The sequence below is a fragment of the Salmo trutta genome, chromosome 21 (genome assembly GCF_901001165.1).
Source record: "Salmo trutta chromosome 21, fSalTru1.1, whole genome shotgun sequence".
Classification (NCBI taxonomy): Eukaryota; Metazoa; Chordata; class Actinopteri; order Salmoniformes; family Salmonidae; genus Salmo; species Salmo trutta.
In genome coordinates this window covers 27414133-27439230 of record NC_042977.1, presented here as the reverse complement: position 1 = coordinate 27439230, position 25098 = coordinate 27414133, and the positions used below count along the sequence as shown (strand labels likewise).

At 41.1% G+C, this 25098-nt stretch overlaps 1 protein-coding gene across 1 annotated transcript; it reads left to right on the top strand.

The window, feature by feature from the left end:
• Window positions 1–913: 913 nt before the first annotated feature.
• LOC115157091 (myosin-7-like) lies at window positions 914–23858 on the top strand. The gene is made up of 38 exons (XM_029705016.1): window positions 914–978; window positions 1162–1369; window positions 2311–2454; window positions 2636–2792; window positions 2890–2917; window positions 3026–3131; window positions 3237–3283; window positions 8654–8699; window positions 8772–8835; window positions 8937–9035; window positions 9160–9263; window positions 10154–10292; window positions 10376–10644; window positions 10770–10940; window positions 11102–11411; window positions 11546–11613; window positions 15025–15230; window positions 15313–15436; window positions 15541–15677; window positions 15804–16059; window positions 16302–16544; window positions 17936–18112; window positions 18204–18349; window positions 18439–18529; window positions 18615–19004; window positions 19099–19225; window positions 19319–19437; window positions 19522–19718; window positions 19938–20121; window positions 20261–20426; window positions 20577–20701; window positions 20802–21110; window positions 22311–22514; window positions 22596–22892; window positions 22997–23101; window positions 23189–23284; window positions 23376–23510; window positions 23678–23858. The coding sequence occupies exons 2-38, from the start codon at window positions 1169–1171 to the stop codon at window positions 23696–23698; spliced, it is 5808 nt and encodes a 1935-aa protein (XP_029560876.1). The 5' UTR covers window positions 914–978; window positions 1162–1168; the 3' UTR covers window positions 23699–23858.
• The last annotated feature ends 1240 nt before the right edge of the window (window positions 23859–25098 follow it).

Below are 25098 nucleotides of genomic sequence, written 5' to 3'. Positions count from 1 at the left end.
AACCGACTCATAATAAGCCTTTCAAGATATGTCTTTCAGATTATGAGGAGTGTTCCTACAAAAGGGTACTCTTTCTGACAGGTTGGCGGCATGATTGGATTTTGAAGATTTTATGCCTGGTGTGCTAACGATGTAATAACAATAAGTGTTCATTTGAAGTTGTAGCTCAACCACTTAGTTCTGCTATCATTAGGAGAGCAATAGTCAAAATTATATTTCATATTTCACATTTCAGAGAGGAACAGGAATGTGCCAAATCCTATGACTATAAATAATATGGAGTTATAACAAGATCGTAGCAACACTATTCAACGCAAATGTTTGTGTTGGATCAGCTAGGTGTTTCAATCAGTCAATGTGACCTTATCAAAAAAAAATGTTGGATGAGTGTGATAATGTTGATTTACACCAGCACTGTCACATGCACATTCACCTGTGAACATGGCAATCTCTGCCGTTCCACTTGGGAATTGGGAGTGGTGCTGTGGATGAGACAGATGGAGATCTAGGAAAATGGAGTGGACAAAATGAGATGCATTATAACAAACCTTACATCCAGTTGAACAGACATAACAAAGAAGAGGAAACAGACTAAACTTGACAGTGGTAGATGAAGTGTTGGGGCTTTAGTAATGAGTGCTGGTATAAGTATGACTCACAGGATAGACATTTGAAATTCCTGGACATTATCCCATAAAATCACAATGGAGCTGTGTTAGCCCGGTCAAGGGAGTGGAGCCAGACAACAATGCTCATCTCTAGGCAAGAGTGGCATGTCCCTCAACAGTAATTTGTGTGTCAGTGGGTGATAGTGAGGATTGTGTGTGTGTGTGTGTGTGTTGTGGGGAGGGGGGTCATGGGGTTACAGTGTTCTTGGCCTTTTAAGGCAGGGCCAACAGGGGTTAAATATGAGCTCTGCTATTGCAGGGATACAGTTCTGAAGCCTCTATTCATCTTCACCTCTTAGCAGTGTTGAAGGTAAATGAACACTCCGTAAACTATTATTGAGTGATAATTATTACATTTATCTAAATCTAATTGTAGGATTTATTACTGTTTTTTTGACAAATGATTAGTGGTGTAATGAGACATGTATGGTGGAAATGCAAAGTGTAACATAAAGTAACCTTGAACTAATTTGCCATTTTCTCTTTCTCACAGTGCAACCATGGGTGATGCAGAGATGGCGGTGTTTGGGGCGGCAGCCCAGTACCTGAGGAAATCTGACCGGGAGCGTCTGGAGGCCCAGACTCGTCCCTTCGACATGAAGAAGGAATGCTTTGTACCAGACCCCTTGGAGGAGTTTGTCAAGGCATCCGTCACCAGCCGCGAAGGAGACTTGGTCACTGTGCAGACGCAGAATGGGAAGGTCAGTGCTTTACTTCAAGTGACCAAGTTGAATTCTGCTTCCCTTTTCCCCCCCAGAACAAGGTTGTAAAATCATGCAGAATTAAGTGGTTAATAAATCCTTGTTCACGTTGCAGGTCTTAATGCTCAAATCCGTTTTGTTTTTCAAATCAGTTTTGGAATACTGAATGTCCAAACAGCAAGTTACAAATGACCAAATCAGATCTGTGTGTTCAGACAGCAGTCATTTACTGACATGGCTACGCTAGTTGTCATAGTAATGACGGGTGTGTGCGCAGTGGTGTAGGTTGATTAGTGTAGGATGACCCTTCCAAAGGGGTTCTTCAGCTGTCCCCATAGGAGAACCCTTTTTGGTTCCAGGTAGAACCCTTTTTGGTTCCAGGTAAAACTATTTTGGATTCCAGGTAGAACTCTGTGGAAAGGGTTCTACATGGAACGCAAAAGAGTTATACCTGGAACCAAAAAGTGTTCTTCAAAAGGTTCTCATATGGGGACAGCCAAAGAACCCTTATTGGTTCTAGATAGCACCTTTATTTCTAAGAATATTTAACTCAGAAGTTATGTAGCAAGCTAAGGTGACAACAATGCCTGCCATGGACATTTCCCAGTTGCTTTGAATGTTCAAAATCATAGTGTAAGAACACTTTTAAAGTCTCAAAGGATAAGATGACTACTTTCAAAAGTAGTCCTTTTTGGCTAGCCTCAGTAGTCAACTAGCTAGGTAGCTGTTTAGCTTTCCAGGACAGGAATCAGATTTGTATCTGATTTCAAACCACCTATGAAGGTGGTTTGAAGTGCGGCTTGGAACATTTTATTCCATATTATTTTGGGCTGTTCAGACTGCAAGAAAAATAACAGATTTGAATCGAATATGAGTCACTTCAAACTGCCAATGTGAACAAGGCTTAACTGTCTTTACACAATCTCTCTAATTTCTCACAGACTCTCACCTTCCAAGACTCTCAGATTATGCAACAGAATCCTCCCAAATTTGACAAGATTGAGGACATGGCCATGCTGACCTTCCTCCACGAGCCTGCTGTTCTGTACAACCTAAAAGAGCGTTACGCAGCATGGATGATCTATGTGAGCACATGAGAGTCGCTTCATCATTAAGTTCGAAATTTGAATCTTTTGACAACTTTTTTCTATGTAAATTATCCCCACCAAAACCATAGTTTCATACTTTCAACATACTTTCCAATGTTAGGCCTTAATTCTTCCACTTAAAATGTTATGCAATTTCAACTGAATATATCTTTTACAGACCTACTCAGGGCTGTTCTGCGTCACTGTCAACCCCTACAAGTGGCTGCCAGTGTATGATCCATCTGTGGTCATAGCCTATAGAGGCAAGAAGAGGCAAGAAGCTCCTCCCCACATTTTCTCTATCTCTGACAATGCCTATCAGAACATGCTGACAGGTAAACTAAAATAGCTACTTTAGAAAATATGTAAGGGAATCATAATGATAATTAATTCTGATAATTGTATAAAATTGCATTTTTATAACCTGTATAGACCGTGAGAACCAGTCTATTCTGATCACGTAAGTAATACACTACCCATTCTACTCACATGCTTTAAAAAGTTATCTGTCATGTTACATAAGATAGTGTGATAAATGCTATTTTTAAAGATTACTGTGTGTTTCCAGTGGAGAATCTGGTGCTGGAAAGACTGTGAACACCAAGAGAGTCATCCAGTACTTTGCAAGTATTGCAGCTAGTGGCGGCAAGAAAGATGCAGCCGCCCAAAACAAGGTATTCAATCTGCGACAGCTTTGACACGCATATTTTCAGGATTGAGCAGTTCTGTAGCTATTTGTAAATCGAAGCATCTAACATGTGTTTCTATACCATTCTAAGGGAACTCTGGAGGATCAAATCATCCAGGCTAACCCAGCCCTGGAGGCTGGGTTAGAGGGGAGCATTGAAGGAAGCATTGAACGCGTTGGTTTCCTGTTTCCGGTCACAACTTGCAGACTTGTTTACGCTGTTGTGCGTTTTTGTTGCCGTTTTTACTTTGCTACCTGACGGTTTTTACTTTTTCATTACCGTATATTTTTACTTTTTCCCTCACTCAACTTTTTTTTTCATTCAACTTTCCTACCCCGGAGGTTTTATCTGGACATGGTTCGTCAGGACTTCAAACAGCCGAAGCTAAGTAACATTAACATGATGCCTTCTAATTGCAGTCGTTGTACTCATAATATACAGGAGAACGATCGCCTTACGGCAAGGATAGCTGTGCTGCAAGCCCAGCTTCAGACGCAATCGTTAGGCAAGGGTAATTTCAGTGTAGGAAAGGATGAAACAGCGTCTGTGCCACCAGCAAGTACAGATAGTAACGTTAGTATAAACCCCCTCGCACGGTCCCCGCAGCCGGACATCTTTCTCATGGCTTCTGGAGGGAAACGCTGTAGGAATGCTCAACCGGTGTCGCTTATTCAGCCGACAGAAACTTTCAACCGGTTCTCCCCATTAAGCGAGTCGGAGTCGGAGGCCGAGACTTCTCTGGTCTCTGCTCCTCCCGTTGTGGGGTCTGAGACGCCGACGGCTCCCACCATTAGCTCTGACAAATTGAAAACCCTAGTCATTGGCGACTCCATTACCCGCAGTATTAGACTTAAAACTAATCATCCAGCGATCATACACTGTTTACCAGGGGGCAGGGCTACCGACGTTAAGGCTAATCTAAAGACGGTGCTGGCTAAAGCTAAAACTGGCGAGTGTAGAGAGTATAGAGATATTGTTATCCACGTCGGCACCAACGATGTTAGGATGAAACAGTCAGAGGTCACCAAGCGCAATATAGCTTCAGCGTGTAAATCAGCTAGAAAGATGTGTCGGCATCGAGTAATTGTCTCTGGCCCCCTCCCAGTTAGGGGGAGTGATGAGCTCTACAGCAGAGTCTCACAACTCAATCGCTGGATGAAAACTGTTTTCTGCCCCTCCCAAAAGATAGAATTTGTAGATAACTGGCCCTCTTTCTGGGATTCACCCACAAACAGGACCAAGCCTGGCCTGCTGAGGAGTGACGGACTCCATCCTAGCTGGAGGGGTGCTCTCATCTTATCTTCGAACATAGACAGGGCTCTAACTCCTCTAGCTCCACAATGAAATAGGGTGCAGGCCAGGCAACAGGCTGTTAGCCAGCCTGCCAGCTTAGTGGAGTCTGCCACGAGCACAGTTAGCGTAGTCAGCTCAGCTTTCCCCATTGAGACCGTGTCTGTGCCTCGATCTTGGTTGGGCAAAATTAAAAATGGCGGTGTTCGCTTCAGTAATCTTACTAGTATAAAGACCTCCTCCATTCCTGCCATTATTGAAAGAGATTGTGATACTTCACATCTCAAAATTGGGTTACTTAATGTTAGATCCCTCACTTCCAAGGCAGTTATAGTCAATGAACTAATCACTGATCATAATCTTGATGTGATTGGCCTGACTGAAACATGGCTTAAGCCTGATGAATTTACTGTGTTAAATGAGGCCTCACCCCCTGGTTACACTAGTGACCAAACCCCCCGTGCATCCGGCAAAGGCGGAGGTGTTGCTAACATTTACGATAGCAAATTTCAATTTACAAAAAAAAAAACAATGACGTTTTCGTCTTTTGAGCTTCTAGTCATGAAATCTATGCAGCCTACTCAATCACTTTTTATAGCTACTGTTTACAGGCCTCCTGGGCCATATGCAGTGTTCCTTACTGAGTTCCCTGAATTCCTATCGGATCTTGTAGTCATAGCAGATAATATTCTAATTTTTGGTGACTTTAACATTCACATGGAAAAGTCCACAGACCCACTCCAAAAGGCTTTCGGAGCCATCATCGACTCAGTGGGTTTTGTCCAACATGTCTCTGGACCTACTCACTGCCACAGTCATACTCTGGACCTAGTTTTGTCCCATGGAATAAATGTTGTGGATCTTAATGTTTTTCCTCATAATCCTGGATTATCGGACCACCATTTTATTGCGTTTACAATTGCAACAAATAATCTGCTCAGACCCCAACCAAGGAAGATTAAAAGTCGTGCTATAAATTCTCAGACAACCCAAAGATTCCTTGATGCCCTTCCAGACTCCCTCTGCCTACCCAAGGACGTCAGAGGACAAGAATCAGTTAACCACCTAACCGAGGAACTCAATTCAACCTTGCGCAATACCCTAGATGCAGTTGCACCCCTAAAAATTAAAAACATCTGTCATAAGAAACTAGCTCCCTGGTATACAGAAAATACACGAGCTCTGAAGCAAGCTTCCAGAAAATTGGAACGGAAATGGCGCCACACTAAACTGGAAGTCTTCCGACTAGCTTGGAAAGACAGTACCGTGCAGTATCGAAGAGCCCTCACTGCTGCACGATCATCCTATTTTTCCAACTTAATTGAGGAAAATAAGAACAATCCGAAATTTCTTTTTGACACTGTCGCAAAGCTAACTAAAAAGCAGCATTCGCAAATGGAGGATGGCTTTCACTTCAGCAGTAATAAATTTATGAACTTTTTTGAGGAAAAGATCATGATCATTAGAAAGCAAATTACGGACTCCTCTTTAAATCTGGGTATTCCTCCAGGGCTTCATTGTCCAGAGTCTGCACAACTCTGCCAGGACCTTGGCTCAAGGGAGATACTAAAGTGTTTTAGTACTATATCTCTTGACACAATGATGAAAATAATCATGGCCTCCAAACCCTCAAGCTGCATACTGGACCCTATTCCAACTAAACTACTGAAAGAGCTGCTTCCTGTGCTTGGCCCTCCTATGTTGAACATAATAAACGGCTCTCTATCCACCGGATGTGTACCAAGCTCACTAAAAGTGGCAGTAATAAAGCCTCTCTTGAAAAAGCCGAATCTTGACCCAGAAATTATAAAAAACTATCGGCCTATATCGAATCTTCCATTCCTCTCAAAAATTTTAGAAAAAGTTGTTGCGCAGCAACTCACTGCCTTCCTGAAGACAAACAATGTATACGAAACGCTTCAGTCTGGTTTTAGACCCCATCATAGCACTGAGACTGCACTTGTGAAGGTGGTAAATGACCTTTTAATGACGTCAGACCGAGGCTCTGCATCTGTCCTCATGCTCCTAGATCTTAGTGCCGCTTTTGATACCATCGATCACCACATTCTTTTGGAGAGATTGGAAACCCAAATTGGTCTACATGGACAAGTTCTGGCCTGGTTTAGATCTTATCTGTCGGAAAGATATCAGTTTGTCTCTGTGAATGGTTCGTCCTCTGACAAATCAATTGTAAATTTCGGTGTTCCTCAAGGTTCCGTTCTAGGACCACTATTGTTTTCACTATATATTTTACCTCTTGGGGATGTCATTCGAAAACATAATGTTAAATTTCACTGCTATGCGGACGACACACAGCTGTACATTTCAATGAAACATGGTGAAGCCCCAAAATTGCTCTCGCTAGAAGCCTGTGTTTCAGACATAAGGAAGTGGATGGCTGCAAATTTTCTACTTTTAAACTCGGACAAAACAGAGATGCTTGTCCTAGGTCCCAAGAAACAAAGAGATCTTCTGTTGAATCTGACAATTAATCTGGATGGTTGTACAGTCGTCTCAAATAAAACTGTGAAGGACCTCGGCGTTACTCTGGACCCTGATCTCTCTTTTGAAGAACATATCAAGACTGCTTCAAGGACAGCTTTTTTCCATCTACGTAACATTGCAAAAATCAGAAACTTTCTGTCCAAAAATGACGCAGAAAAATTAATCCATGCTTTTGTTACTTCTAGGCTCGACTACTGCAATGCTCTACTTTCCGGCTACCCGGATAAAGCACTAAACAAACTTCAGTTAGTGCTAAATACGGCTGCTAGAATCCTGACTAGAACCAAAAAATTTGATCATAGTACTCCAGTGCTAGCTTCCCTACACTGGCTTCCTGTTAAGGCAAGGGCTGATTTCAAGGTTTTACTGCTAACCTACAAAGCATTACATGGGCTTGCTCCTACCTATCTTTCCGATTTGGTCCTGCCGTACATACCTACACGTACGCTACGGTCACAAGACGCAGGCCTCCTAATTGTCCCTAGAATTTCTAAGCAAACGGCTGGAGGTAGGGCTTTCTCCTATAGAGCTCCATTTTTATGGAATGGTCTGCCTACCCATGTGAGAGACGCAGACTCAGTCTCAACCTTTAAGTCTTTACTGAAGACTTATCTCTTCAGTAGGTCCTATGATTAAGTATAGTCTGGCCCAGGAGTGTGAAGGTGAACGGAAAGGCTGGAGCAACGAACCGCCCTTGCTGTCTCTGCCTTGTCGGTTCCCCTCTTCCCACTGGGATTCTCTGCCTCTAACCCTTTTACAGGGGCTGAGTCACTGACTTACTGGTGTTCTTCCATGCCGTCCATGGGAGGGGTGCGTCACTTGAGTAGGTTGAGCCACTGACGTGGTCTTCCTGTCTGGGTTGGCGCCCCCCCCTTGGGTTGTGCCGTGGCGGACATCTTTGTGGGCTATACTCGGCCTTGTCTTCGGACAGTAAGTTGGTGGTTGTAGATATCCCTCTAGTGGTGTGGGGGCTGTGCTTTGGCAAAGTGGGTGGGGTTATATCCTGCCTGTTTGGCCCTGTCCGGGGGTATCATCGGATGGGGCCACAGTGTCTTCTGATCCCTCCTGTCTCAGCCTCCAGTATTTATGCTGCAGTAGTTTATGTGTCGGGGGGCTAGGGTCAGTCTGTTACATCTGGAGTATTCTCTTGTCTTATCCGGTGTCCTGTGTGAATGTAAATATGCTCTCTCTAATTCTCTCTTTCTTTCTTTCTTTCTTTCTCTCGGAGGACCTGAGCCCTAGGACTACCTGGCATGATGACTCCTTGCTGTCCCCAGTCCACCTGGCCATGCTGCTGCTCCAGTTTCAACTGTTCTGCCTGCGGCTACGGAACCCTGACCTGTTCACCGGACGTGCTTGTTGCACCCTCGACAATTACTATGATTATTATTATTTGACCATGCTGGTCATTTACGAACATTTTAACATCTTGACCATGTTCTGTTATAATATCCACCCGGCACAGCCAGAAGAGGACTGGCCACCCCTCATAGCCTGGTTCCTCTCTAGGTTTCTTCCTAGGTTTTTGGCCTTTCTCAGGAGTTTTTCCTAGGGAGTTTTTCCCAGCCACCGTGCTTCTTTCACATGCATTGCTTGCTGTTTGGGGTTTTAGGCTGGGTTTCTGTACAGCACTTTGAGATTTCAGCTGATGTACGAAGGGCTATATAAATAAATTTGATTTGATTTGATTTGATTTGATTTGATTTGATTTGATTTGGTAACGCCAAGACCATCAGAAATGACAACTCCTCAAGATTTGTGAGTTTCTGATGGATATTCTTATACAGCATTAATCACCCAAAAAGAAACTAACAAAACTATTCTATTTAGGGTAAATTTATCAGGATTCATTTTGACACTCGAGGAAAGCTTGCTTCTGCTGATATTGAGACATGTAAGTCCAAAGATAACAGACTTTGAAAAATCTGAGAGAAATTGTCAACAGTGGCTGTAAGAAATGTATTGGTCTACTGTTCTAAATCACCTTCTTTCCAGACCTTCTGGAGAAGTCTCGTGTCACTTTTCAGCTGAAGGCTGAGAGGGACTACCACATCTTCTATCAGATCTTGTCAAACAAGAAACCTGAATTACTGGGTCAGTACCACAATTAGATAACAATGGTGTATTGACTGCATTCATTTGTGTAGTGTAATAATAAGTAACAGCATGTCTATATTTGTCTTTCTATGTCTCTCTTCCCGGCCTCATGGGTATACAGAGATGTTGCTGGTGACAGCTAATCCCTTTGACTACGCCTTCATCTCCCAGGGGGAGACAACTGTGTTGTCTATTGATGACGCTGATGAACTGATGGCAACAGATGTGAGTTGCTTATTCACTGTCCCTCTGGCCCCTTAATTTTGGTATTCTTTAATTTGGGAAAACAAAGTGCTGTCTTGTTGAATTTCAAGCGAGCTTGTTATGTTGCATACAGCACCAGGCAAAAGTTTGGACACACCTACTCATTCAAGGGTTTTTCTTTAGTTTGTTACTGCTTTCTACATTGTAGAATAATAGTGAAGACATCAAAACTATGAAATAACACATATGGAATCATGTAGTAACCAAGAAAGTGCTACACAAATTGAAATATATTTTGTATTTGAGATTCTTCAAAGTAGCCACCCTTTGCCTTGATGACAGCTTTGTACACTCTTGGCATTCTCTCAACCAGCTTCTTGAGGTAGTCACGTGAAATGCATTTCAATTAACAGGTGTGCCTTCTTAAATGTTAATTTGTGGAATTTCTTTCCTAATGCGTTTCAGCCAATCAGTTGTGTTGTGACAAGGTAGGGGGGTATACAGAAGATAGCCCTATTTGGTAAAAGACCAAGTCCATATTATGCTAAGAACAGATGTAATAAGCAAAGAGAAACAACAGTCCATCATTACTTTAAAACATGAAGGTCAGTCAATCCGGAAAATGTCAAGAACTTTGAAAGTTTCTTAAAGTGCAGTCGCAAAAACCATCAAGCGCTATGGTGAAACTGGTTCTCAAAGTAAAGAAAAACCCCTGGATGAGTAGGTGTGTCCAAACTTTTGACTGGTACTGTATGTAAAGTAAACATTGTAGCCTACCCTGTTCTTGGTTTGAAATAATAATATCCACTATAGCAGAGCGGTCATTACATCCTGAAATGTCAGTGGGGGGGGGGGGGTTTAAATGACCAATTCTTACTACTACATCGCTTTGCTCTTCTTCTCCTCCACAGAATGCTTTTGATGTGCTGGGCTTTACTCAGGAGGAGAAAAACTCAGTGTATAAACTGACTGGTGCCATCATGCACTATGGCAACATGAGGTTCAAGCAGAAACAGCGTGAGGAGCAGGCAGAGGCTGATGGCACTGAAGGTGAGACCTGGCTAAAAGCCAAAAGCATTGAGATGAAATAGTTCTGTGAATCCATGGGTAAACTCACTGGTTTTCTTTCTCAGGTGCTGACAAAGTCTCATATCTCATGGGCCTGAACTCTGCTGACCTCATAAAGGGTCTCTGTCACCCAAGGGTTAAAGTAGGGAACGAGTGGGTCACAAAGGGGCAAACTGTCCAACAGGTGAACTATACCGTTGGTGCCCTTTCCAAAGCTGTGTATGAAAAGATGTTCATGTGGATGGTTGTGCGAATCAACCAGTCATTGGAGACCAAGCAGGCTCGCCAGTACTTCATTGGTGTACTAGACATTGCTGGTTTTGAGATCTTTGATGTGAGTTTATAAATAGACAATTATTATCAAATATCAATTTAGGCTCTCAAAGAACACTATCAAGTAATATTCCCGATAGGAACCTTTATGTGAAAACCTAACTATCTAACCATCTATAATTGCAGTACAACACCTTTGAGCAGCTCTGCATCAACTTCACCAATGAAAAGCTGCAACAGTTTTTCAACCACCACATGTTTGTTCTGGAGCAAGAGGAGTACAAGAAAGAGGGAATTGAATGGGAGTTCATTGACTTTGGCATGGACTTGCAGGCTTGCATTGACCTCATTGAGAAGGTAACTGAAATACTGTGAAGGCAAGTGAGCCGTTAACTGCTTCTATGGACCAAATGAAATATAGCTATAATATGATACATACTACTAAATATGATTGTATCAGACAACAACCTCTCAGTTGAGTCAAGTGAACTATCTTACCTCTACCTTCTTCCGCTCAGCCAATGGGTATCATGTCCATCCTTGAAGAGGAGTGCATGTTCCCCAAGGCCAGCGATGCTACCTTTAAAACCAAGCTTTACGACAACCATCTTGGAAAATCCAACAACTTCCAGAAGCCCAGGCTTATCAAAGGGAAACCAGAGGCCCATTTTGCCCTGGCTCACTATGCTGGTACTGTGGACTACAACATCAGCAACTGGCTGATGAAGAACAAGGATCCCTTAAATGAAACTGTTGTAGGACTGTACCAGAAGTCTGCAATGAAGTTACTGACTATCCTGTTTGCCAATTATGCTAGTGCAGACTCAGGTATTGTACACTTGGTCAGATATTCACACTTCAATAAGACTGATCTTCATAAAGAGTAAAGCACAAACTCTTCATGGGTGCCTGAATGACTGAAGGATTTCTGTAGGCTTAATTTCTTTATTTTCTAACTTCAGCCGACATTGGGAAGAAGGAGAAAAAGAAAAAGGGATCATCTTTCCAAACGGTGTCAGCACTTCACAGGGTATGTAGTTGCATTGTTTTATACAGCAAAATATTATTCGAAAATGAAATAATCTCCAAAATATTGCTATTTTTAAAACAAGCTATAGAAAGTTTGTTGCAATTTCAGTTTAATTCACCAGAAAAGACAGAACAAATATTACAACAAAAATGATGGTTAAACTCAAATATCCTAATTGATAAAAAAATATTTTTTTAAAGGTGCAATCTTTGTAAATTATATCATAAATAGGACTGGTGGAGTTATGTCACACATGAAGCTAACAAAAATATATCTTAATGTCTGTTCTACCCAAAATTAAAACAGTCTAATTGCAGCATTACCACAAAAATGGAAGAGGCAAGTGGAAGGGGGAGAAAGTAAGGAACTTGTCTGTCGGCCCTGCATTAAAGACTAAAATTGTTTAAAGAAAAGTCTGTTAAATAAAAAAGTATTGACAGTTGTGCCATATAGATTGCAAAATAGTTAGGAAGAGATTTTTGATCTACCGATTCCATGGCACATGGTTTATTAACTAATACACAAAACGAAGCCGGATGAAAAATATAGAGTTTTTCAATTTCAATTATTATACAAAATTCCTGCAACCAATAGAATGTTATATATATGGGGGATACAACCATCCCAGCTCGGCAGAGACAGAATCATTAGATCATTTGTTTTGGTACCGTTCATATATAGCTTGTTTTTGAATGCAGGTCCAGGAATGGCTGAAGAATTGCAACATTTACCTCGAGCTAACTCTGCAAATAGCACTGATGGGTGATTTGAAAAGTCATAATCAATCGACCAATAACATAATACAACTCTTATAAGAAATGTTTATCTATAATTTACAATCTGTAGAAACTATGAGAATAGAAAGGTTCATAACTTTTGTGAAACAATCACAGCACAGTTGAAAAATATATGGCACACAGTAATATAAAACTGGATGGTCTTCAGAGATTGATGGGAGGGGTTGAGGGTAGCTGAAGAATGGGACTTAAAAACAAACAAAATAACTATTGTAAAATATACTGTGTCCGTAAAATGTATATACTGTACTATGAATAAACTGGAAGAGATAGCCTTAGTGTTGTTGTCCACTAGTTTACCTTAATTAGGGGAGGGGTGGTAGGGTTAGGGGAAAATATTAATGTAAAATATATATTTGTTTAACTAGGCAAGTCAGTTAAAAGGATCGCCTAAAATGACATACCTAAAGCTAACTGCCTGTAGCTCAGGCCCTTAAGAAAGGATATGCATATTCTTGGTACCATTTGAAAGGAAACACTTTGCAGTTTGTGGAAATATGAAAAGAATGTTGGAGAATATAACACAATAGATCGGGTAAAAGATAATACATAGAAAAAAACAACCGTTCTTTTGTATTTTTTTTGTACCATCATCTTTGAAATGCAAGAGAAAGGCCATAATGTATTATTCCAGCCCAGCTGCAAATTACATTTTGTCCACTAAATGGCAGCAATGTATGTACAAAGTTTTAGACTGATCCAATGAACCATTGCATTTCTGTTCAAAATGTTATATCAAGACTGCCCAAATGTGCCAAATTTGTTTATTAATAACTTTTCATGTTCAAAATTATGTACTCTCCTCAAACAATAGCATGGTATTCCTTCACTGTAATAGCTACTGTAAATTGGACAGTGTAGTTAGATTAACAAATATAAGCAACATCCTGCTAATCGCATTAGCCTATGTTAGCTCAACCATCCCGTGGGTGGGACACCGATCCGGTAGAGTTTCATTAAGAACAAATTCTTATTTATGATGACGGCCTACCAGAAGGCAAAAGGGATTGCATGGCAGCAACACATGCAAACACAGCATGGTAGCAACACAACATAACAACAACATGATAGCAACACAACATGGCAGCTGCACAACATGGTAGCAGCACAAAACATGGTACAAACATTATTGGGCACAGACAACAGCACAAAGGGCAAGAAGGTAATAATAGTGAAGACAGCAAAACTATGAAATAACACATATGGAATCATGTGGTAACCAAAAAAGTGTTAAACAAATCAAAATATATTTTAGATTCTTCAAAGTAGCCACCCTTTGCCTTGATGACAGCTTTGCACACTCTTGGCATTCTCTCAACCAGCTTCACCTGGAATGCTTTTCCAACAGTCTTGAACGAGTTCCCACATATGCTGAGCACTTGTTGGCTGCTTTTCCTTCACTTTGCGGTCCAACTCATCCCAAACCATCTCAATTGGGTTGAGGTCAGGTGATTGTGGAGGCTAGGTCATCTGATGTAGCACTCCATCACGCTCCTTATTGGTCAAATAGCCCTTACACAGCCTGGAGGTGTGTTGGGTCATTGTCATGTTGAAAAACAAATGATAGTTCTACTAAGCACAAACCAGATGGGATGGCATATCGCTGCAGAATGCTGTGGTAGCCATGCTGGTTAAGTGTAGCTTGAATTCTAAATAAATCACAGACAATGTCACTAGCAAAGCATCCCCACACCATCACACCTCCTCCTCTATGCTTCACGATGGGAACTACACATGCAGAGATCACCCGTTCACCTACTCTGCGTCTCACGAAGACACGGCGGTTGGAACCAAAAATCTCACATTTGGACTCATCAGACCAAAGGACAGATTTCCACCGGTCTAATGTCCATTGCTCGTGTTTCTTGGCCCGAGCAAGTCTCTTCTTATTATTGATGTCCTTTAGTAGTGGTTTCTTTGCAGCAATTCGACCATGAAGGCCTGATTCACACAGTCTCCTCTGAACAGTTGATGTTGAGATGTGTCTGTTACTTGAACTCTGTGAAGCATTTATTTGGGCTGCAATTTCTGAGGCTGGTAACTCTAATGAACTTATCCTCTGCAGTAGAGGTAACTCTGGGTCTTCTTTTCCTGTGGCTGTCCAGTTTCATCATAGCGCTTTATGGTTTTTGCAAAGAAGGAAAGAAATTCCACAAATTAACTTTTAACAAGGCACACTTGTCAATTGAAATACATTCCAGGTGACTACCTCATGAAGCTGGTTGAGAAAATGCCAAGAGTTTGCAAAGCTGTCATCATGGCAAAGAGTGGCTACTTTGAAGAATCTCAAATATAACATATATTTAGATTTGTTTAACACTTCTTTGGTTACTACATGATATGTTATTTCATAGTTCTGATGTATTCACTGTTATTCTACAATGTAGAAAGTAGTAAACATTTAAAAAACTCTTGAATGAGTAGGTGTGTCCAAACTTTTGACTGGTACTGTATTTATATTTACAAAAAAAAAATCTATGAGGGATTGGAAATTATGCAGAAAATTACATTGATGGAAGTCACAATCTATCTGCAATATTAAAGCTGATCTTCCCCCTTAACATTTTCTTCTGGTAAAACTTTGGTAACTGTGGGAATTCACTCTCTACCACAGGAAAACCTGAACAAGCTGATGACTAACTTGAGGTCTACTCACCCTCACTTTGTGCGCTGCATCATCCCCAATGAGACCAAGACTCCTGGGGCCATGGAGAATCCTCTGGTCATGCACCAGCTGCGCTGTAACGGTGTGCTGGAAGGAATCAGGATCTGCAGAAAGGGCTTCCCCAATAGAATCCTGTATGGAGACTTCAGGCAAAGGTATTGTAAAATATAATACAGTACTATCCCCTTTTAATCACGTAACACATTTAAATATTATTTACCAGTTTCCTTCTTACAGATATCGCATATTGAATCCTGCTGCTATCCCTGAGGGAACATTCATTGACAGCAAGAAAGGAGCTGAGAAACTGTTGGGTTCGCTCGACATCGATCACCAGCAGTACAAGTTTGGACATACCAAGGTAAGATTCAAAGCAAGGCTTGGATGAAATCCAAGGGGTGTTGTACTAAAGCGCATTGCTCTTGACTTTTAAATTACATTTCACCAAAATATCCTTTTTGTTAGGTGTTCTTCAAGGCTGGCCTTCTGGGTCTATTAGAGGAGATGAGAGATGAGCGCCTGTCCAAAATTATCACTGGTATTCAAGCCAGAGCCCGTGGTGTTCTGTCACGAATGGAGTATAAGAAGATCCTTGACCACAGGTATTTATATTGACACGCTATAAAATGTATCCATCTGAAGTAGTTTTTCAGTTTATTCACAAGCACTGGTGTGGGAATATAGTCCCATGCATGAACGTGTTAAAGTTACCAATTGTTTTCTTCAAGGGAGGCATTGCTTGTCATCCAATGGAATATCCGTGCATTCATGGTGGTCAAGAATTGGCCCTGGATGAAGCTGTACTTCAAGATCAAGCCTCTGCTGAAATCTGCTGATGCCGAGAAGGAGTTGGCCAACTTGAAGGTGGAATTCATCAAGCTTAAAGAAGCATTTTCCAAGTCTGAGACTCGCAGAAAGGAATTAGAGGAAAAGATGGTCTCCCTTCTGCAAGAAAAGAATGATCTCCAGCTGCATGTCCAGGCGGTGAGTTACATTTATAATCACATTTCCAAAAATGATAATGTTGTGGCTGACTGTTGTATCAAGCTTTGGTCTCCAGCACTCTACTACAACATCTACCGTACATACATCTTTACAAAAAAGCTAGCTTTCAGTACAGGGCGGCAAGGATACTGACATGGCACACAACTTCAATTACACTGCACTGTCAATTGTATGTTGTTTGTCTGTTGTTTGTATCTATATATTTACGAGGTGTTTGGCAGGAGCAAGATAATCTCTGTGATGCAGAGGAGCGATGTGAGGAGCTGATCAAAAACAAGATCCAGCTTGAGGCCAAAGGCAAAGAGCTAATGGAAAGACTGGAGGATGAAGAGGAAATAAATGCAGAACTGACTGCTAAGAAGAGGAAGCTGGAGGAAGAGTGCTCTGAGTTAAAGAAGGACATTGATGATCTGGAGCTCACTCTGGCTAAAGTGGAGAAGGAAAAGCATGCCACTGAGAACAAGGTAATTCTTAATCGTTGAATATGTATGAAGAACACAAAACATTTTTTAGAAGGTTAAAAGCAGTGTGCTCAGCCTTCACTACCAGTCAAAAGTTGAGGAGACTAAATTACTTGGTGTGTTACCTTAGATTGTAAACTGTCATGGTCAAAACTTATACAGTACCAGTCAAAAGTTTGGACACACCTACTCATTCAAGGGTTTTTCTTTATTTTTACTACTTTCTACATTGTAGAATAATAGTGAAGACATAAAAACGATGAAATAACACATATGGAGTCATGTAGTAACCATTTTTTTTTAACAAATCAAAATATATTTTATCTTTGAGATTCTTCAAATAGTCAAACACCCTTTGCCTTGATAACAGCTTTGTACACTCTTGGTATTCTCTCAACCAGCTTCACCTGGAATGCTTTCCCAACAGTTGAAGGAGTTCCCACATATGCTGAGCACTTGTTGGCTGCTTTTCCTTCACTCTGTGGTCCAAATCTCAAATTTGGACTCAAGACCAAAGGACACATTTCCACTGGTCTAATGTCCATTGCTCGTGTTTCTTGGCCCAAGCAAGTCTCTTCTTATTATTGGTGTGCTTTAGTAGTGGTTCCTTTGCAGCAATTTGACCATGAAGGCCTGATTCACACAGTCTCCTCTGAACAGTTGATGTTGAGATGTGTCTGTTACTTGAACTCTGTGAAGCATTTATTTGGGCTGCAATTTCTGAGGCTGGTAAGTCTAATGAACTTATCCTCTGCAGCAGAGGTAACTCTGGGTCTTCTTTTCCAGTGGTGGTCCTCATGAGAGCCAGTTTCATCATAGAGCGTGATGGTTTTTGCGACTTGAAACTTTCAAAGTTCTTGAAATGTTCTGTATTGACTGACCTTCATGTCTTAAAGTAATGATGGACTGTTGTTTCTCTTTGCTTATTTCAGCTGTTCTTGCCATAATATGGACTTGGTCTTTTACCAAATAGGGCTATCTTCTGTATAACCCCTACCTTGTCACAACACAACTGATTGGCTGGAACACATTTCTGGAGAAAGAAATTCCACAAATGTACTTTTAAGAAGGCACACTTGTTAATTGAAATACATTCCAGGTGACTAGCTCATGAAGCTGGTTGAGAGAATGCCAAGAGTGTGCAAAGCTGTCATCAATGCAAAGTGTGGCTACTTTGAAGAATCTCAAATATAACATATATTTTGATTTGTTGAACACTTTTTTGGTTACTACATGATTCCATATGTATTATTTCATAGTTTTGATGTCTTCACTATTATTCTACAATGGAAAAAAAAAAGTAGTAAAAATAAAGAAAGTAGTAAAAATAAAGAAAAACCCTTGAGTAGGTGTTCTAAAACTTTTGACCGGTAGTGTATGTTGTCTGTTCACAGGTGAAGAACCTGATCGAGGAAATGGCAGCTCTGGATGAAATCATTGCCAAGCTGACAAAGGAAAAGAAAGCTCTTCAAGAAGCTCACCAGCAAACACTGGATGACCTACAGAGTGAGGAGGACAAAGTCAACAATCTAACCAAGGCCAAGGCTAAGCTAGAGCAACAAGTTGATGATGTGAGATCCTATGTAGAGATTATATGGTCTTTAAATTGAAAAAATGCTAACAATCAGCTAGCAATTTTAATTTGCTTCTTATCCTCTGAAGCTTGAAGGGTCCCTTGAGCAAGAGAAAAAGGTGCGAATGGATCTTGAAAGAGCCAAGAGGAAGCTGGAGGGTGATTTAAAGCTGTCCCAGGAGAGCGTAATGGACCTGGAGAATGATAAACAACAGCTAGAGGAACGCCTCAAGAAGTAAGATAAAAATCATCACAAAATATTACATTCTACTGCAAACAAATGCATAAACGAGCAACCAATGAATGATTCCACTGATTCCACAGGAAGGACTTTGAAGTCAGTAATCTGATCTGTAGGATTGAGGATGAACAGGGCATAATAATTCAACTTCAAAAGAGGTTGAAGGAGCTTCAGGTAATGAAAAAGTACAACATCCTTAATCGATTTTAACTCTTCAACCATTTGTATATTTTACCACGATGATGCTATTTTGTGCTAGGCTCGTGTAGAGGAACTGGAAGAGGAGCTTGAGGCAGAAAGAGCTGCACGAGCCAAGGTGGAGAAGCAGAGAGCAGACTTGGCCAGAGAGCTGGAGGAGATCAGTGAGAGGCTGGAGGAGGCTGGCGGAGCCACTGTGGTCCAGATTGAGATGAACAAGAAGAGGGAGATGGAGTTCCAGAAACTTCGCAGAGACCTTGAAGAGTCCACTCTGCAGCACGAGGCTACAGCTGCCACACTTAGAAAGAAACAAGCTGACAGTGTGGCTGACCTGGGGGAGCAGGTAGACAACCTGCAGAGAGTGAAGCAGAAACTGGAGAAGGAAAAGAATGAACTTAGGCTAGAGCTGGATGATGTCCTCTCCAACATGGATCATGTTGCAAAGTCAAAGGTAAAAAGTCCATCTAAGAGAAAGTACAATGTTTTTTTCCATTTGGTCACTGTTAACCTCTTGAATTTATTTTTTCTTGTCTTTCATCTTGAAGATTAACTTGGAGAAGTTGAGTAGAACTCTAGAGGACCAAGCCAATGAATACAGGACCAAGTATGAGGAAACCCAAAGATCCCTCAATGACATTACAACTCAGAAAGCCCGACTTCAAGCCGAGAATGGTAGGTAGAATAACTTCTGTCTCTGGATATTGCAATAAATACTCTGAATGAGGTAACAAGCTAAAGTCTATTCTTCAACCTCTTACTTTCTAGATGAGATTGGAAGACAGTTGGAAGATAAGGAATCTCTGGTCTCGCAGCTGACCAGAGGAAAGAATTCCTACAGTCAACAGCTTGAAGATCTAAAGAGACAGCTGGAGGAGGAAGTCAAGGTAATTTAGACCATTCATTTTCTTATTGATAAATGATGATGCCCTCGTCATAAAATTAATCCCATCTGTCCTTGCTCCCTTCAGGCAAAGAATGCACTATCCCATGCATTGCAGTCTGCTCGCCATGACTGTGACCTGCTTAGAGAGCAGTATGAGGAGGAGCAGGAGGCCAAGGCTGAGCTGCAGCGTGGCATGTCCAAGGCTAACTCTGAGGTGGCTCAGTGGAGAACTAAGTATGAGACTGATGCCATCCAGAAAACTGAAGAACTGGAGGAAGCGAAGTAAGGAATGAGTGCTATTTGTTAGAATCTTAATACCTGCTAAATAGAAGCAACATTTCTCAATGAACAAATACTCAATGGACCGAGTCCAAAATAATAAATGCCATCTCCTAAGTAAATTTACTCAATCCATAGAGTATTTGTGTGAGCCTGAAGTTTGGAGAAGCAATGAAATGATATGCCACATTTTCTACTTTGTCTACTTCATCTACAACTCAGGAAGAAGCTGGCTCAGCGCCTGCAGGACGCTGAAGAAGCTGTGGAGGCAGTGAACGCTAAGTGTTCCTCCCTGGAGAAGACCAAACACAGACTGCAGAATGAGATTGAAGATCTCATGGTGGATGTGGAGAGGTCTAATGCTGCTGCTGCCACCCTAGACAAGAAGCAAAGAAACTTTGACAAAGTATGCAATGCAGTTCTTCAATTTACACGTGTATCTGAATTCCTGAATTCTACACAGCAGAAACAAAATAATAGGCTTACTACAACACTTGTAAAAAGTCATGATTGAAGTCAAATGGCTGCTGTATTATATAATGTAGGTCCTGGCTGAATGGAAGCAGAAGTATGAGGAGTCTCAGAGTGAGCTGGAGACCTCCCAAAAGGAGGCCAGGTATCTGAGCACTGAACTCTTCAAGCTAAAGAATTCCTATGAAGAATCTTTGGATCAGCTGGAGTCAATGAAGAGGGAGAACAAGAACCTTCAAGGTGAGTAAAGAGCTCTTTGTTTGAAATGTTTTCAGCTCTGCCAATGTTCGCATCCATGCACTGAAGAGCAAACAGCTCTTTTATGAAACAAGGTTCTGCAAGTGCCCAATATAGTTTTCATATTTCTTCATTGCAACACCTTTTTCTCAGAGGAGATAACTGATCTGAGTGAGCAGCTGGGTGCGGGAGGAAAGACAATTTATGAGTTGGAGAAGGTCCGTAAACAGTTGGAGCAAGAGAAGGTAGAGATCCAGGCTGCTCTGGAGGAAGCTGAGGTAAGAGTGCAATTTCAAATCTTCCCTGGTTCTGTCTGGATTGGCCATTTTACATCAACAACTGTCATTTTCAGTTTAAATCTTTTGATGTGTATTCTAGGCCTCCCTGGAGCACGAGGAGGGAAAGATCCTCAGAATTCAGCTTGAGTTAAATCAGGTCAAGGCTGACATTGATCGCAAGTTAGCTGAGAAGGATGAGGAGATGGAGCAGTCCAAGAGAAACCTGCAGAGGAACATTGATACCCTGCAGAGTTCTCTTGAGGCAGAGTGCAGAAGCAGGAATGAGGCCCTCAGGCTGAAGAAGAAGATGGAGGGAGACCTCAATGAGATGGAGATCCAGCTTAGTCAAGCCAGCAGGCAGGCAGCTGAGGCCCACAAACAGATGAAGAGCGTTCATGCTCATCTGAAGGTAAATTAAAACAGATTGCCATTTGACTGGGCACAAACTGGTTGAATCAACATTGTTTCAACATAATTTGTCAACATATTGTGATGTGGAATCTATGTGGAAAATACATTAGATTTGAAAAAGTAATCAACATAAACAGTTGTTTTGAGGGTGAAATTTCAACCACAGGATTATGTCATCATGGTAACCAAATTTCAACATAAACAAACATAAAATATGTTGAATTTCTACCTTTCAAACAACGTCAGATCTTCAACGTTATATTCACTATGAAACATTATTTTCTTTAAAGGCTGGGCAGCACCCCCTACTGGAGAATTGATTTATCTGCAGCTACTCTTTGGTCTCTCATCCAGGGTTTTAACCAAGCACAGCTATAATATTTGTCACTGACTATTACTAATGTGCTATCTTGAGAATGAGTGTTGAGAGATCTCCACATAAAAACAAAATATATTCACTGTTGCTATAGAAGTCATTCCAAAGGTTAGTTTAACAGAGGAAATTAAATATGACCATACTTGATCACTCATCATCAATGATGCTATTTAGGCCTATATAGCATTTGCAAAGTCATCAACAGCTATTGTTTCAATTCAACCCAGAATTCAACTAAAAATAGACAATACAATAGGCCTAGGGTTTCAAGCTCTATTTCAAATGTAATGATATTTAGTGATATTGAATTGTGTTTGGTTGTCAATGCAACCAAATGTCATGATTTGAAGGAGATATATATTCTGCTTGGATAGTTCCATCTGTGCCAATTATTCTAGTTTTAATTCCAGTTTGTCTACAAATTAATTAATGTCACATAGCAGAAGATACATCTCCTTCAAATGTTGATATTTGGTTGCTTTGACAACAAAACACAATTCAACATTACTTTTGTAATAAAGTAAATAGCCTGAAGTTAAGGCTATCTTAAATAATAATGTAAAATTCAACCTTAAAATAAGTAGCACATCCATGGCCACATTGAGGTTACTGTAGCTATACATGTCTTCCTATGTAATCCTATAAGGCGTGCATGTTAAAGATAGCATGCATAGGTCGTCACAGGTCTCTCACTGATCAACATCTCAACCAAATATTACCCAGTTATCCACATTGAAATGACGTGGTGTGCCCAGTGGGATGGTGTGCCTAGTAGATACTGCTCAAAATGAGGTATCTCCAACATTACATATTTCTCTCTAGGATGCCCAAATCCAGTTGGATGATTCTCTCCGTTCCAATGATGATCTGAAGGAGAACATTGCCAATGTAGAGAGACGTAACAATCTGATGCAGGCAGAGCTGGAGGAGCTAAGAACCTGTCTTGAACAGACTGAGAGAGGCCGCAAGTTGGCTGAGCAAGAACTGCTGAATGTCAATGAGAGGGTGCAGCTGCTGCACTCACAGGTAAAGTATAATCACTAATTATGCATTTCCTGCAGTAGCTGAACATTGTTACAAAGTTAATTTCTTAAAATCTATGAGTAGAACACTGGCCTGCTGAATCAGAAGAAGAAACTTGAGGCTGACACCGCCCAGTTTCAGACTGAGGCAGAAGAGGCAGTGCAGGAGTGCAGAAATGCTGAAGAAAAGGCAAAGAAGGCCATTACTGATGCTGCCATGATGGCAGAGGAGCTGAAGAAAGAGCAGGACACCAGTTCTCACCTAGAGCGTATGAAGAAGAACATGGAGCAGACCATCAAGGACCTGCAGCACCGCCTGGATGAGGCTGAACAAATTGCCATGAAGGGGGGCAAGAAGCAGGTGCAGAAGCTGGAGGCCAGGGTAAGTGTAACTTTACATTACATATTGTACATACTGTACATAAGAAGACACTAAATAATAATATTGCATCCTGTAACATGAATGTTATTTCTTTGTTGTGACAGGTGAGGGAGCTGGAGAATGAGGTTGAGGCTGAGCAGAAGAAGGGTGCTGATGCAATCAAAGGAATTCGTAAATATGAGAGGCGTATCAAGGAGCTGACCTACCAGGTATCTTTAGTAACTCCGTCATTGGCTGTCCAGTCTTTTGACCTGATAACGAATGGGGTTAACCTTTATTTTGTCTAAAATTTACAGACTGAGGAGCACTGTAAGAATATGGCCCGTCTTCAAGACCTTGCCGATAAGCTGCAGCTAAAAGTAAAATCCTACAAGAGAGCCGCAGAGGAAGCTGTAAGTGTGGACTTTATGCATTCATTCTTGAGGTAGTGTCCACCTGTATTAGCTCAGGATACATAATGTTTGTTTTATTTCTGTACCACAGGAGGAGCAGGCCAATACTAACCTGACCAAGTTCCGCAAGATGCAGCATGACCTAGACGAGGCCAAGGAAAGGGCCGACATCGCTGAGTCTCAGGTCAACAAGCTACGTGCCAAGAGCCGTGATGTTGGTTCCAAGGTTAGAATTTCTGTAAAATATATGATCTATGGTTTCTGACCCTGGCAAATGCCAAACAACATTTCCACTATATTTTGATAGATGGTTTTTATCTTTTGATGCCAGATTTCCACTCACTGGCTGTCTCTCTTTGTCTCCTTTCTTTACAACATTCCCTGACATTCCAGAAAGGATTTGATGAAGAGTGAGGCTTTGGACCCTTCTGAAAGCCATGTTTCTGCTGTGTGTAGAAGTGTGGAATAAAATCTCTTCAATCAGTCTGACAATTATGTCTCTTACATTGTGTCCCAGGTACCTATCCTTGGTCAGGAATTGTGTGGAATAAAATCTCTTCAATCAGTCTGACAATTATGTCTCTTACATTGTGTCCCAGTTACCCATCCTTGGTCCGAGAGATTGAATGCTAAATTATCATCACCAAACTAGAGTATTTCGAAACATACACACACATATTGAATGCAGGTTACAGTTTTTTGTCATCAATCTTGTTCTGGAGGCAGTTCTGCAGAGTTGTCACTAGCTGGCACAGCCACAAAGTCATAAAATCTGATTTTAAACCTAACCCTAAGCTTAACCATAAACACACTAATGCCTAACCCTAACTTTAAATTAAGACCAAAAAGCAAATGCTTGTTTCATGAATTTTTACAATAAAGCCCATTTTGACTTTGCAGCTGGCCTATCTATACGAAAATCGCTACATTCTGCCTCCAAAAAAAACCTAATGACAATAAATGTCAACCTGCATATTGAATGCTTACTGACATTTTTAAGACTTCATTTACAAATACTAATTGTAACAGTTATAATATTTTCCTATTTTCACTAAACAAACAAAAGTGTATAGGGTAGGACATGACCTGGTTAATTTGCCAACTCTTTACCATAGCCACTTATCTACAATATATCTATATCCATGACCATCTAAGACAGTTAGAGGGTGATGAGGCTATCTGGGGTATCATGAGGTCAAGCACCCTCTTTGGCACAGGGATAAGGTTTGAGTTAGAAGTGAACTTGAGAGGGGCCCAGCAGGGGTGGATTGACAGACAGAAAAGGCGTGGGGTGGGGAGGACGGGTGGATGGGCTTAAGTGTTTGAAATGTGAGCTGATGATAGCTAAAATAGAGAGATTAGCAAAAACCTTGTTCTCAAAATAGAGCCTTAAGGAAAGCATCAGGGTGTCAAGTTCGCACAATAAACAACCTCAAATAGATATGTTCCTGCACAGCAGGAAATGCAAACTTATAGAGTAAGTGAGGTTAAAAAAGGCTTCTAAAGATTAGAATTTCCATTACAAAAAATCAGACTTGATTTACCCTAACAGGACATGTGTCAACCCTACAAAATATTTTAAATAATTATAATTCACATATATTTTTGATTTTTTGATTTCACCTTTATTTAACCAGGTAGGCTAGTTGAGAACAAGCAAAGCAGGACGACACAAACAACAACACAGAGTTACTGTCACGTTACTGTCACGTCCTGACCAGTAAAGGGGTTATTTGTTATTGTAGTTTGGTCAGGACGTGGCAGGTGGTGTTCGTTTTATGTGGTTCGGGGTTTGTTGGGATATGTACAGTTAC

Coding starts and splice junctions, on each gene's coding strand:
- LOC115157091 (XM_029705016.1), top strand. CDS start 1,169: ATGGGTGATGCAGAGATGGCGGTGTTTGGGGCGGCAGCCCAGTACCTG. Junction 3,284..8,653: donor GCTAACCCAGCCCTGGAGGC/TGGGTTAGAGGG, acceptor TGATTTGATTTG/ATTTGGTAACGCCAAGACCA. Junction 21,111..22,310: donor GCGTTCATGCTCATCTGAAG/GTAAATTAAAAC, acceptor ATTTCTCTCTAG/GATGCCCAAATCCAGTTGGA.